We start from the raw sequence: 12,900 nt of genomic DNA on the forward strand, positions 1-12,900 counted from the left end.
TTGAAAGAAAGGGGGGTCTGGGGGTTCTCCCCCAGATACGTATACTGGAGGAATAGGAGTGAGTGTATGGGGAAGTAGAAGTGGAAGTAGAAGGATGATCGATCTTTAAGTGAAGATTGAAGATTCCTCCGATCTAGTTCAAGGAGCTTTCCGATTGGTGGGCAATTGGGCAATTGGCAATTGGCATTGGCATGGATGGAACCGCCGGCTGGTTAGGAGAGTTTGGGTTTGAAGTAATGTTTCGTTTTTTAGAAAGATCTTTTAAAAGTTGTCCTCACAACAACACAGCCATCATATTTGAATTCCCTGTTAATCCTGATTTTCCCAGACCAGATTCTTTAAAACAACATGTTGGTTTCTTTTTTCATGAAGGGGTTGAAAAAAAAGAAGATGCATTATGGAAAAAAGAATTTCGCGGTCTAGTAGTCAGAGGCACCACCCTGGGGGAACTCGAAGACAACAGCACGGCCGGTCAACCGACGGTAGACCTCGCCGTAGGCGTCGAGGCGGTGGTCAACACCACCACGCTCCTTCTCGTCAAGGATGACCTTGAGGGTCTTGGAGCCATCCTCCTTGGTGCGGATGCGCTTGCCGACGATCTCGACGGGGTAGACGAGGTCGCTGAGGACAGCGTCGTGGACGGCGGTCAGAGTGCGGGAACGAGGGCGCTTCTGCTTCTGGGTGGTGCGGGAGTTGACGGAGCGCTTGGGGCGGGGCAGGATGCGGCGCTGAGCAACGAAGAGGACGTGGCGGTCGGAGAACTTCTTCTCGAGCTCACGGGTCAGGCTGGAGGCGGCTGTTAGTTGGGTTGTTCTGGTGTTTCGTGACCACGCAATCCCGGGTGTTGACGAGAGAACAGGATATCATCATATACTCGAACGCGCACTGGGCACATCCGAGTGGCTTATGAAGCGTGGGCAAAGACAAGGAGGGATATCCCATACCGCTGCTGGATCTTGTGGAAGCCCTGGAGAAGAGGGACAGGGACGAAGATGATGACGGCCTTCTTGCCGTGACCAACCTCAACCTGCAAAATTCACGAAAGAAATCGTCAATACCAGTTTGCAGAGAGAGAGAGAGCAACATCGCAGAAAAGAGCAAAGTAAGCATTCGCGATATCCAGCACAGCAGATTAGTCGATCCGGTCGTCCGCGATGTCTTGTTCCGATTTTCCCTTGTTGAGTCGATGTGCTCCCCATTTCGAAATTTCCAATGTGGGAGGAACAGAGACCCGCAAAACACATCCAATTCATTGTAAAACCGGCGTGTGGGTTGTTGTGATTCGTAGTTATTGTTCTTGATGCCGTATCTCCGCATTCCGCACACACGCACACACAGTTCGGTTTTCCACCCCATTGTTGACGAAACAGAAAAAAATTTCCTCCTCTTCCGGACATGGCGACAACGACGGACTGGAACAATTGCTGATCTGCTGGCGAATACCACAAAGCGCTTGTAATTCACACAAAGACAGTCCTTACCTCACGGGCAGAGACGAACTGCAGGGGCCGAAGGGTGGCCTTCAGGTCCTGTGTGTTGCTCTCGAGGTCGAAAAGAGCACCGGCGATCGCGGTCTCCAGCTCGGAGGGGTTCTGCCTCGAGGGCGAGTTAAGGGCGATCTTGTTGATGGCAGCCATTGTTGCAGACGAGCGACGGGTTGCTGGCTGTGCTGCTAGGAGGAGAGGTGGTTGCTGCCTTCCTTGTCGTGAGGTTGGTGGTTGAATTCGAAGATACCGGGCAAGCAGCGACCCAATTTGCGCTTGGGTCGGCTGTGGGATCGGAGGCTCGGCGCTCTCGCTTAGCCGGCCGCCTTATTCCACATCCGGTCTAGTTAGGGGTGGCCCGGTCCCGTGATCTGTCTCGCCCTTCCCATCCTGTCTTCCCCGCCAACTTATCGCTATCGCTAGTATCCTATCGCTATTGCTTATCTCTGCAGTATCCATCACAGACTAAAGATAGATAGTTATAGATCCCATACGCCTTGGACTATGGCTTGGCTATAGTTTAGCTCAATTCACAGTTCGTTAGGATACACGGCTGGTATTTCCGGTCGATTGATCACTTTCACCCTAACCCTAATCCGCCCTTATTCTCTCATCTGTACAACAACATCCCCGATCATGCCCTCGTCACTCTCTGACGCAACAGTACAAAACAATAAGCTGAGAAAAACAACCGTTGGTAGCGCATCCATCAACACGAATAAAATCTCCAGACGCCGCAAGGAACGCGGGCGCAGACCGTAGAACCAGCCCTCCCAGAGCGGTCGCTGTTACCACCGCCATAGGATGAACACATTAATCTGTAATCAACCTGATATTGTATCGGAAAAGCAAAACAGTTAAGCAAGAGACGAACAAAGGCAAATCGCAGGACGCCCATAAAAAAAGCAATCTGGTATCAGCATGCACATCCTTCCTTGGCCGTCGCCGCGCCGCGCTCTCCCAGGTTGACCCTCGAGTCCTCGGCCGGGCGACCACCGCTCAGGCTGGTCTGTCCAGTGCCGGCGCCGGCACCGCGGCCGCTCTTTAAGCTGCTCTCCGGGATCGCATTGGCGATGGCAGTGAAGACATCGACCACGTTGTGACCGGTCTTGGCACTAGTTTCGAAGAACAATAGGCCTTCTTCCTCCGCGTAGGCGCTAGCCTCCCGGGTCGGCACCTTCCGAGCGTCTCCGTTCGAGACATCGGGTTCCTCCTGAGTTTCCTCGGTGGCTTCGTCCCCGCCGGCAGGCGATGGCTCGTGTTCCCCCTCGGCCTGCGCCTCGCCAGCCGCCTCGTTCGCGTCATTTGTCAAGTCCAGCTTGTTGCCGACGAGGGCGATGACAATGCCGGGGCTAGCCTGTCGTTGGAGCTCCGCCACCCAATGCTTAGCCTTGGTGAGTGAGGACGGCTTGGTGACATCGTAAACCACCAAAGCCGCCTGGGCGTTACGGTAGTACATGGGCGCAAGCGAGGCGAACCGCTCCTGACCAGCGGTATCCCAGATCTCGAATTTGATCGTCCGCGTCGGAAGGGAGCATTTTTGAGTCAGAAAGGCCGCTGAATCCGAAAAGAACCCCATGACATCAGCTTCCGGTGACACCGCGGGGAGGCTGTTGGGGTGGGGGGGACATCGCCACACGTCGGATGCTTACCTCCAATTGTTGGCTCCTTGTTCTCTTGGAAGTCATTGTTGACAAATCGCAGCACCAATGACGACTGTTAAAACCGAAAGCGATTCATACCGATCCATTGTCAGTCCCTGGGTCACTTTTTTTTTCGTCCCACGAACGGAGAACAGGAGGATGGCGGAAACTGCCGAGGTCGCTCATACCTTTCCAACCGCCGCTTCTCCCAAAAGTACCAGCTTGACGCTGCTGCTCGGTTTCGCGGTATTGGCGCCGGTTGACTCAGACATGGCTGGAGAAGAGCCCAACGGGTTTCAGGATTTGGGGAATTTCAAATCAGGTCGTCGTGCAGAATAGGCTAACAGCCACGGTGGTTTATCGATCGTTGAGGGCCGGATTTCTGCTCGCGAGGGGCGGCTCAGGCCGGCAATACAGATGGCGAAAAAGTTCGGAAGGAGGTAGCCTAAACCGACGACGTAAGCAGAAAAAACACGAGGTAAACTGGGAGCCAACTTCAAACAGGGGTGTTTAGATGAGGGGGGGCGAACACAAGACATGAAGGACCAAGTGCTAAGTGACAAGAAAAAAAGAGCCGACAAATAGGATAGACGGATAGGACGTACCAGGAGAGAGATGAAATGGCGGTAAAGAAGGGCAGCGATGCGAGAGGAGGTAAGAGGAGGTAAGGTAGAGTGACGACGACAAGAGAGAGAGAGAGAGACCAGGCGAGAGATGCTAACCGCCCATGTCGATACCCAGTGAGGCGGAGGTCCGAGTAGATGGGATGACGGCGCGATGCCCAACTCGGTTTAGCTTACCCCGACAGTCACGGGATGTTCCCGCTTCTCCGAAAGAGGGCTAGACTGTCCAGTGTTCAGGCAGGCAGTGGTACCTGAGGCGTAGACTAACTACGTCGTCTGCATCATTGGCGAGGAAATGCGGTGTAGTTTAAATTTCACCCAAACCTGACCAAGAAATTCAGACTGAACAAAATTCAGAAAAAAAAAAGAGTCAGTGGCTTTTCGGGTGACAGCAGACACGCACGTACGGGAAATGGGGTAAAAGAGGGGCTTAAAGGTGTCGTCAATTGATTGTACCTACCTAACCAACCGATAATCTGGCGGCCCTGGGCTGAGTACATCCTGTACAATATACAAAATGTACTTGCTGTATGTACTGTACATGCCTACTCCGGACTAGCTAGCTAGGGCTTCGTCAATTAATCTTTTTTCTTTGCTCCGTCTTCCCCGAGAGAAAGAAACGTCCTGCACACACACCCATTAGTCAGGACTTAGATTTCAGGACTTCATGACCATCGCCCTCTTTCGGCCTGGACCTGCAAGCACCTGCCTAGATACCTGTCCCATTCCGCCGCCTGTCCATACCCATCGACGGTGTCAATGCAGATTGTGTCTTCCTTTTCAGGCCTCATCCTGGCGGTAAAGGCGATAGATCAACTTTTCTGGTGATCAAAGACCTCAAAAGTACATCGAAATCCTCTCATTGGGCGACAAGCGATCTAGCCCAACCCAGCAACCTCAAAGCAACTAAGAAAGTAGCAGCTAGGTACTAAGGCAAGCCGACTCTACGTCGAAAGCACGAGGGAACCAACAGTGTCCGATAACATGCCATGGAATCCGAGCATGACGTGCCAAAAGAGGGTCCTCCCTCCCTCGCCCCCACCACCCCCTTCTTCCTCCCTCCCTCCCTTCCTCCAACGGTCAGAATCGCCTGTCAGCCTGTTAAGTTGGAGAGAAACATTTCCCCAGCGGCAGCAGCCCCGGTGCTGTCATCAAGCCGACGTTGCACAACATGATTTGCACAGGATTCGGTGGCTGCCCAAAAAAGAAGCACATGCAAGCCTGCGCTCGAACTTCCTGATTCTCGACCAGGGATCCACCCAGATAATGCTTAGGGCCGGCAAATCACGTTGAAGATGCTCTGTGCTCTCCCGTCAAGCCAACCCTGGAGCAATCGCCGCTTAATGGATTGCAGTCCAGCCTGCCTAGTGCGAGGTTATTCCTGAAGCTTTCAAGCTGGCATGCAAGACCAGACTCCCAATCTGGAGAGTGGAGGAGACAAAGGGCTGGTCAAGGGCAACGAAATGATCACTATTGTTGAGGAAATGCTTCGCTATGCCTAGCATAGCATACATACATCCGCGCAAATCATGAAAAACCCGCACACTGCAACAAGAAAAGACGACATCCACTGAGGAAATGTATTCTGTAAAATGAGACGAAATAACAATAAAAGGTAAGTGACCGCGAGGTCGGAGGTTCTAGTCTGTCTTGGTATCAATCCATGTATCCCACTGCACAAAAGGAAAAGTCAAAGCACAATAACCCAGTCCGTCTATAAGAAACGCCGATTCTAGAGTAGCCAAAATGAAACACCCGAGTAAAAGAAACAGATGGCTTTTAATGAAACAGATCATGGACCGGAGGTCGTGTCGGAAAATTAAAAAGGGTGTATGCGTCAAACGTAGAGTCGATCCAAGAAGAAGAAAGGCAGCCGGTGTCAGTCCATGATCGAGGTGATGGTGGAAAGGACAAGGACATGATTAGGAACCGAGTCGAATATGCCGAAAACAGAGGTGGCCAACGAAGAGCGTAAGAAAATCAGGTAGGTAGTGATACAGAAACTGGACTGGGTGGTCAGTTCTGGATCCAGGCCGATGCGCAGACGGGGTGCACAATACTTACAAGTTCGACTTCATAGCAGTCACGTTAAAACTCCAGGGGCCCTGCACCAGGTGCAAGAAAACCACCAGTAACTTTTTCGCTCGAGAGATCAATAGGATAGCAGATTGTGGTTGGCAGATGTCCTCCAGGGATTCATCGAGTCGAAGGGGGTGGCGGCGGTGCACCGGGCTTCTTGACCCCCGTGGTGTCATAAGCTCCGCGTCCCATGTTGAAGGCTGAGAGATCCTTGGGTATCATAGCCGATTCTGCGAAGACAGCCATGGTCAGAGAGGTCAAGGTTGGTCTTGTGAGATGGTAGAGGCAAGAGAGGCAGGAGGGTGGAAGTGGATGGGAAGAGAGAAAGTAGATCTTGGGGTTGAAGGGAGTACTCACGGAAGCTTAAATAAAGGACAGGTCTGGGTCTCCCGGAGGCCAGATTAATTTCAGAAAATGTCGAAGGCGAAAATTAAAAATAGTTGAAAATAAAATAATAGGAAAATCCAATTAATAGGGTGACTGTGCGTTTGTTGATAGATCGCCTAGCGAGGTACCCAAGATTCCCGGCAACAGGCGGTAATGATGCAGAGGACGGATGATGCAGCTGCAGGTGAGATCGGAAGAGCAATCCTTATTAAGAGGGATCACAGGTCTGACGCTCGAGACAGGGTGATGTAGCGAGGAGAGGTAGATCTGTAGGGCAGGAATGCGACTTCAAGGTACCAAAAGAAAATGGGCTTGTAAGAATGAGGAAAGGATGTGGAGTCCCTCAAGCCCAGTCGACAGGTCGTTTTTGCTGGGTTATTTCGAGCCCGGTGGCTAGGCCGTGGTACTTTGCTTTCCTTTCGAGAAAATCTGCGGTCTTGGTTGCTTTTTTCGCCGTTCGATATGTCGAGATCGTAGCAAACCCGCGGTAAACCACGCAGGGACGTGCTGGTGAATTATTGGAGATCAAGCGCGATCTGATCAAGAGCCGACAACCAAGGAAACGGAGCGACTAATGCAGCCCGCAAGGAGGTAATCCTGGAAAGGAGGTGCCACGGAAGTGAACTCCGTCTAATCCGGTAACGAAAAAGAAAACAATTGCGAGACTGGACGTATCGCAAGGGAGGATGGAACGCGGCCTGGTAGGTAACGTCACGGAGAGAGGCAGGTCGGGATAAGAACCGAAGGCGCGAGGGAATGGGCGAAAGTACGTAGGGAGGCGGATGAAGGAGGAGAAGAAAGAGGAGGTCCTGGCTGTAGATAGGAAGAAGTTCAAGAAGGGCGAGATCAATTGAATGGCCAGGCAGAGAATGGAGAAGGATGAATTGAAGAATTTAACCAAGTAGAGAGTTGAAGGGGCTCCATCACTTTGATATATACCGGTAAGTACCTCGCTTTATTCTTCTTCATTCTACTGCCATTGCAATTTTTTTGATTATTTTAATTTACTAAAATGGGTCATTCTTTTTAAGATTGGGGAGGATCTGACCAGACAGTCAACAGAAAACTGAAAAAGAAAAGCTTAAAAAATAGAATATTAAATCAGAGAAATCAGAAAAAAAGACGGACTGAGAACCACTGAAGAATTTCAAAAATAAAAAAGCAAAACAAAACAGACAAGAGATGAGATAAAGTGGCAGCAGTCGCAGCAGCAGGAGCAGGGAGAATCAAAAGGGTAAACACAGAGTACCTAAAAGAAAAAGAGACGAAAAACCCAAAAAAAAATAAAAACATAAAATAAAACCAAATAAAAATAGTAAGTACGGAGTAGTAAGAAAAAGGTACCATACCCCAGCTGACGGGGCCAGAAAAGGCCAGAATTATCGGAGGAATAACAGTAACGATAATTAGTTAGTCGGATGGATTTAGTTAAGAAGAAAGAGAAAAGGGAAAAACTACTCGTAGTAAGAATAATCAATTCGCAAAACATAATACAGACCCAGCACTAAGGTCAGAAGCAGCTCTGTTTACTGTCGAGCGTACAGTACATAGTACAGTACATACCTACCTACTGTACATAGCTAGGTCAGCGGCTCTCCCGTCCCGAAGCTGTGGATGCGAAACCATGAGTCTTCCCCTCCTATTGCTTTTCCTTTCCCCCTTTCTTTTCCATTTCTTAGGGGTTTCGCTGCGTCCTCCCCCCTTCAAGTTGCCAACGTTCCCAATGGCTCTTGTGTCGCCATCCTTTCTGCTGCTTCTTGTTGTGCCTGAGTAGTTCATGCTTACGGAGTACACTCGATGATTCAATCCCTAATCCATGATCAATGTTTCGTGAACATGAGTCAGAAAATCCCGATGATGGCTGATTCCAAACACGGGGGTTCATTTCGGAAATTGGAAGGCCATACATCACCCCAAGGAGGACGAAAAGAAAAACAAAAAAAGGCACGTCTGATCTGTAACAGCAGTCTTCATCATCATCATCATCATCCATATCCATATAATCCGAGGTTCCAGAATCCGAGTCAATCGCAACCGGGTATCAATCAGTCATGGTTCTCGTTGGCCATCTGTTAGTTCGGTCGTAAGGGAATGGATGGATTGAATGGATCTTGGGCCGTCATGAGACATCAAAGTACTCCGTACAGTACCTTAGAAAGAGGAATAGTATCGGGGATCTAGCCACACCCACCATCGTCATTGCGGCGACCACCGCACCTTTTCTGGTAAAAGCGAAGAAAGGCCAGAAAAATTCGACTCCACCCAGAATTGCACCCTTTGAACCTATCTACCATTACCACAGAAGCTAGGGGAGAAGGAACCGACTTCTCGGGCAAGTTTGGTGCATGTGAGTGGAGACGACAGCCGCTCACAGGAACCCGCGGATGGATCCGCTGGGGGCTTGTCTTCATGCTCGCTCGCGTGGTGTTTTGGGGTGGGTGGGAAGAAGTGGGAATCAGGGGCCCCTGGAAACTGGATGAATGGTAGTTAACGATCATGGCGAATGCCATATCGATCCATCATCCATGTTGATTATTCCCGTGTCTTTCAGCATGTTCGCTTGTTGATTGATTGAACGAACGTCTCGTCAAGATCGTCATTGACTTTGATTTCCTTTTCTCTTGATCCTTGGCTTGATTTATTTTCCGTCATCGATGAGACCTAAATTTTCGGACTGGGGCTATCATTTGCCATCGTTTGGTTGCTGACAAAATAGAGCCGATTAGTTAGGCGGTGTTCTGGTCGGCTGCTTTCCCCCAACGCGCTAGACGCACTCTGGGAAGGGCCCGGAGTAGTACCTGCATAGGCGCCCCATTGTACGATCACGATCATCCCGACTTGATCGAGCAGCAAACTGGCACAAACAATCATTGGATAATGCGCTTGCTTGCTTGATACCTTGTAGCCAGGTAGGTAAGGTACATTAAGCCAGCCTATCATCTTAGCGAGCTTGACTTTCCACTTTGGTCACCTACGGTTTACCGTAGTCCCTCGATGCGACAACGCAGGGAGAAGGGGGGCCGAGGGGCATGCATGAGGTAAGCAACCACAGCAGGCCGCAGCCTCCGGACACTTTTACTACTGCTAAGTCGACCACCTTATGGGGAAGAAGAGGGTCTGCTCTCGCCTGGATCAGGTCTCAGAACCAATCCGAGAGCTCCCCGTTGGCTGGTCAGGTATCTTAGGTAGGCAGTCGCCTGGCTAGAGAGTTTCGGGAGACTATGGCGAGCAAAATCACTGTTTAGTGTTTATTGATTCGATCCCCTTCCTCGGCTGGCCCACCAGTCTCCTGATTTGATTCATGTCAGCCACAGGAGGGATGATGGGATGGATGGTGGTTCGTTTGTCTGAGACTAAACAGACTAGACTAGGACAGGTCAACTCGGCGCCTTTTGAGCCACATCATTTTCTCCCCTACCAATACTCCGTACACGTTAACTTCGTTTCAAACCCTCTCGCTTCCCGTTTTATGTTTTTTCAAGTGATACCTCGCCTGTCGGTCTCGACCCTGGATTCCAGAACCTCTCTTTCCCTTCTAGCCCTCCGGGTTCTGCCATCTTCTTTTCTCTTTTAGTGGATATTTCTGAGCTGGTGGTCACCGGGGAAATCGGACGGGCTGAAAGGGGGCAGTGGGGCCCCTCTAATAACGATCATTGATCCGGCAAATCCACCGCTACCCGTCTCCGTCATTACGTAGGCTAGTATTATTCTCGACCCAGACTAGACCCAGCCTGCATTCTTCTCGCGTGCTTCTAGTCCTTCTAGCGCCACTCCCCGCGAGCCCCCCTCCCCTCCCCGATGGGTCTTTCTACACAAACCGCCAGGCAAGCTCATCATCGTTCCTCATGAACTCCAAGGCAGGTCTAGAGGGAGACTAGTAACTCAGACAGTAGAAATTGATTGACACGGAGGGAATTCCCACAAGATTGTGTACCCGATGGGACCTTGGTGCAGCCCTGTGCGGGCTTTCTTAGCGGGTGACATACCCGGACACATGGAAGTCGTTTGTTTACCCACTGCGACTAGTGACTAGGGTAGGTACTTACCACTTTAGGAAGACAAGGATGATACATCCTCATACTTACAGCACGATAGAATTGCAGTACGTATTCTATGTATGTATTCCTTCCATCGCATCTGTGACCGCCTTCCCAAGTCTTTGCATCCGTCCTTGGCAAATACGAGGACACCCAGTCGCTTGCACTCCGTATGACCTAAAATTACTCGAACCCCACACCGCCGCTAAGCTGCTGATGCCGCTGCTGCTGCTGCTACTCATCCACCGCATACATCATTCTTACTTCTCGGGAAACTCCCTGACACTCGCCACAATGGGGGCGCAGAGGGAGCCAAAGCGAATCAAAATTCTCTTCTTCCCGAATCGTGTGTCCGCTTGCCCGTACCCAGCAGGCGCCGCGTCTGCTTGTTGGTTCCGGAGATCGCAGCGGCTTCCGAGCCGCCGGCGTTTGAGAAGTTAACTCGACCTTGTGTTGTGTGCGTGTACGGAGTCGCATGGCGCCTAACTTATCTCTCTCCTTAAGATCCAGGGACGCCGCTGTAGTTAGCCAGTTAATGCAGAAAGTACCGTACGCTTCATCCCGAGCGTGTGGCAAGGATGATCCCTGTGAGAGTTGGCGCGAACGCGCGTGAACTAGCCTCATCCATGGTAGATAGATAGATCATCTTTCTATGTTTCGGGTGATTGACCAGCCACTATTGATCAAGGCCTACATAGTATGTTTGACGGGGCCTAGACAGCCTTGCCTTTGAATTGAACTGAGAAAGTACAGTCGAGTTCTCTCTTTGGAACAGAGCAACCAATGATATGTATTGGTTGGCTTGTGTTGACTGATCGCTCGTGCTGTGTACCAAAAGTACTTTCTTGCCCTATGGTTGCGATGGCAATTGAACTTCAGTCTCAAACATCGGAGAGACACGCCAGTATATTATTCATGTTACCCAATAGATTCGCTAGCATCGAACCATGCCGCCGTCAACAGCAACAGCAGAGTCGGCAGACAGCCCCAGAAGACATGCGATCCGATCAACTGCCGTCCAATTTCTGCGCGAGCATCAAACCTTACGGTATGTTCCATCAGTAACATCCAATTCAACTGACAGCCCAACCCACACCCACACCCACACCCACCCCCTTCAACTCTCAACTCTGACATATGAGTATGCCCAACGCCATCCCCGACGAGAACCCACCCACCCACCCACCCACCCAACAGATAGGCCCCCCAAAGGCAAAAGCCGAAATTCCAGAAACCTTCTAGAAGGCCCATCCGGACGGTAACTTTGCCCCAAAGCCGCGGGCGAGTGGAAAACCATGGTTCCCTCCCGAGATTCGTCCCAGATCCAGTTCGTCTCGGTTCCTACTGCATTAGGCACAGTGCCTGGCCCTAAGCCCCTAGGTAGTAGGTACTGTATTATAAGGTACTGTACCTAGTGTATGGGGAGAGAGGGGCCCGGGGGTAGTGGTGGTGGTGGTGGTGTTCAACGACAAACGTCATTGCATACACTACACCCAGTCCCAAGCAGGTAACGTAGAATAGAAAATTACTAGGTTCTCTCTTACAACGGTCTGAGTTTCCCAAGGAAGGCAAGACCGAGTCCGACGGGAGTCGGTCGGGCTCCATCTTTTCGGATGGTGGTGGGCTTTTCTAGTTAGATATGGGTGTCTGTCTGGTGGGTTTGGATTTGTGTCTACCAAAAAAGACGGTCGTAATCCGCATACGGGTATTCCCGTACGGACTAGAATGACACTAGAAACTGGAAGGAAGGCCGCTAGATGCAGGAACCGTTGTGCACCTGGCAGTAGAACTGGACTCCGTAGTTAGACCGGTTAGGGGGGGGGTCCCAACTTGGTCACTGTAGGTAGGCACTAGGCAGCACTGACTACGGTAACTGGCTGTGAGAATTAAGACATTTGCAGCCCTGCCCTAAGGTCCTAGTGAGCAATCCCCCCCCGGAAGGGACCTCAGGTAGATTGGAAATTTCCGCTTTCCGTCGGAGTGCGGACGTTGAGTTCGGCTCTTGCTAGGGGAGGGGGGGGTGTTCAAGGGTTGTTGATGAGGGCTGGATCGTTTGGTTGCTAGGTAGGGGTGTCCTGGGCCGCGCGCGGGTTTCGGCCTGTTCGGTCTATGACTGAGGATCTTTGGAGGGTCTTGGTCACTGTTTACATTGCAATTGAAGGCGCGAGTCGGATGGATTGAATCTAGCTCCGACTCTGGAACGTGGGCATGTGACTGATTGATCTGCTGGAGTTGTGCTATCTTGAGTTGGTGCCTACTAAGTACTGTACCGGTCGTCTAATCTATTGAGTATTCCGTAGTGTTGTGTCTCTAGCCGCGCGGATCTATCAACTCTCCGATCGCCTGTATGGATCCCCCTCCCCGATAGCCTTCTAATCTTAAAACGCGTCCAGCCTCAGCCAGCATCATCAATAATATACTTGCTTTGCTGAGTACGTAGCTTGCTCGATGCAATTACTGAAAATTGGGCCTAATGCACAAAGTACGCGATGTGCGATACATCGAAGAAGTGTCGCGAATTGGGAAGTGGAATGATGGCAGGTCACTAGCTATGGAGCACTAGCCACACAACCTGCAAACTGTCAGGTATCCGTTGAAACAAGGTTGATCTGCCTGCTGTGTCTACTGAGCAAAAAAAAAAAAAAAA

General features: G+C 50.9%; 4 protein-coding genes across 4 annotated transcripts; all 4 read right to left on the reverse strand.

Annotated features, from left to right (window-relative positions):
* Window positions 1-3: 3 nt before the first annotated feature.
* Window positions 4-1,806, reverse strand: BO66DRAFT_418851 (40S ribosomal protein eS7). The gene is made up of 3 exons (XM_025649768.1): window positions 1,482-1,806; window positions 945-1,027; window positions 4-786 (listed from the first exon to the last, which is right to left on the reverse strand). Exons 1-3 carry the CDS (start codon window positions 1,635-1,637, stop codon window positions 420-422), a joined length of 606 nt encoding a protein of 201 aa, XP_025506116.1. The 5' UTR covers window positions 1,638-1,806; the 3' UTR covers window positions 4-419.
* Window positions 1,807-1,974: 168 nt separating this feature from the next.
* On the reverse strand, window positions 1,975-3,412 carry BO66DRAFT_427170 (Rab family GTPase). The gene is made up of 3 exons (XM_025650332.1): window positions 3,316-3,412; window positions 3,137-3,200; window positions 1,975-3,041 (listed from the first exon to the last, which is right to left on the reverse strand). Exons 1-3 carry the CDS (start codon window positions 3,397-3,399, stop codon window positions 2,401-2,403), a joined length of 789 nt encoding a protein of 262 aa, XP_025506117.1. The 5' UTR covers window positions 3,400-3,412; the 3' UTR covers window positions 1,975-2,400.
* A 2,217-nt stretch (window positions 3,413-5,629) lies between these two features.
* BO66DRAFT_436375 (uncharacterized protein) lies at window positions 5,630-6,075 on the reverse strand (the record flags this gene model as incomplete). The annotated part of the gene is made up of 3 exons (XM_025650922.1): window positions 5,630-5,753; window positions 5,815-5,893; window positions 5,979-6,075. 3 exons carry the CDS (start codon window positions 6,073-6,075, stop codon window positions 5,630-5,632), a joined length of 300 nt encoding a protein of 99 aa, XP_025506118.1.
* A 1,730-nt stretch (window positions 6,076-7,805) lies between these two features.
* Window positions 7,806-8,304, reverse strand: BO66DRAFT_30896 (uncharacterized protein). The gene has a single exon (XM_025643263.1). The coding sequence runs from the start codon at window positions 8,213-8,215 to the stop codon at window positions 7,892-7,894; it is 324 nt and encodes a 107-aa protein (XP_025506119.1). The 5' UTR covers window positions 8,216-8,304; the 3' UTR covers window positions 7,806-7,891.
* Between the last annotated feature and the right edge of the window lie 4,596 nt (window positions 8,305-12,900).

Source organism: Aspergillus aculeatinus (assembly GCF_003184765.1).
Source record: "Aspergillus aculeatinus CBS 121060 unplaced genomic scaffold BO66scaffold_12, whole genome shotgun sequence".
Taxonomy (NCBI): Eukaryota; Fungi; Ascomycota; class Eurotiomycetes; order Eurotiales; family Aspergillaceae; genus Aspergillus; species Aspergillus aculeatinus.

What these genes read in the sequence shown, in the direction of transcription:
- BO66DRAFT_30896 (XM_025643263.1), bottom strand. Translation starts at nt 8,215, where the DNA reads ATGGATATGGATGATGATGATGATGATGAAGACTGCTGTTACAGATCA.
- BO66DRAFT_427170 (XM_025650332.1), bottom strand. Translation starts at nt 3,399, where the DNA reads ATGTCTGAGTCAACCGGCGCCAATACCGCGAAACCGAGCAGCAGCGTC. An exon ending in GAGAAGCGGCGGTTGGAAAG is followed by an intron (nt 3,201 to 3,315) that starts GTATGAGCGACC and finishes CGGTTTTAACAG; the next exon opens with TCGTCATTGGTGCTGCGATT. An exon ending in CAAGGAGCCAACAATTGGAG is followed by an intron (nt 3,042 to 3,136) that starts GTAAGCATCCGA and finishes TTTCGGATTCAG; the next exon opens with CGGCCTTTCTGACTCAAAAA.
- BO66DRAFT_418851 (XM_025649768.1), bottom strand. Translation starts at nt 1,637, where the DNA reads ATGGCTGCCATCAACAAGATCGCCCTTAACTCGCCCTCGAGGCAGAAC. An exon ending in AGTTCGTCTCTGCCCGTGAG is followed by an intron (nt 1,028 to 1,481) that starts GTAAGGACTGTC and finishes TGAATTTTGCAG; the next exon opens with GTTGAGGTTGGTCACGGCAA. An exon ending in TTCCACAAGATCCAGCAGCG is followed by an intron (nt 787 to 944) that starts GTATGGGATATC and finishes AGCCGCCTCCAG; the next exon opens with CCTGACCCGTGAGCTCGAGA.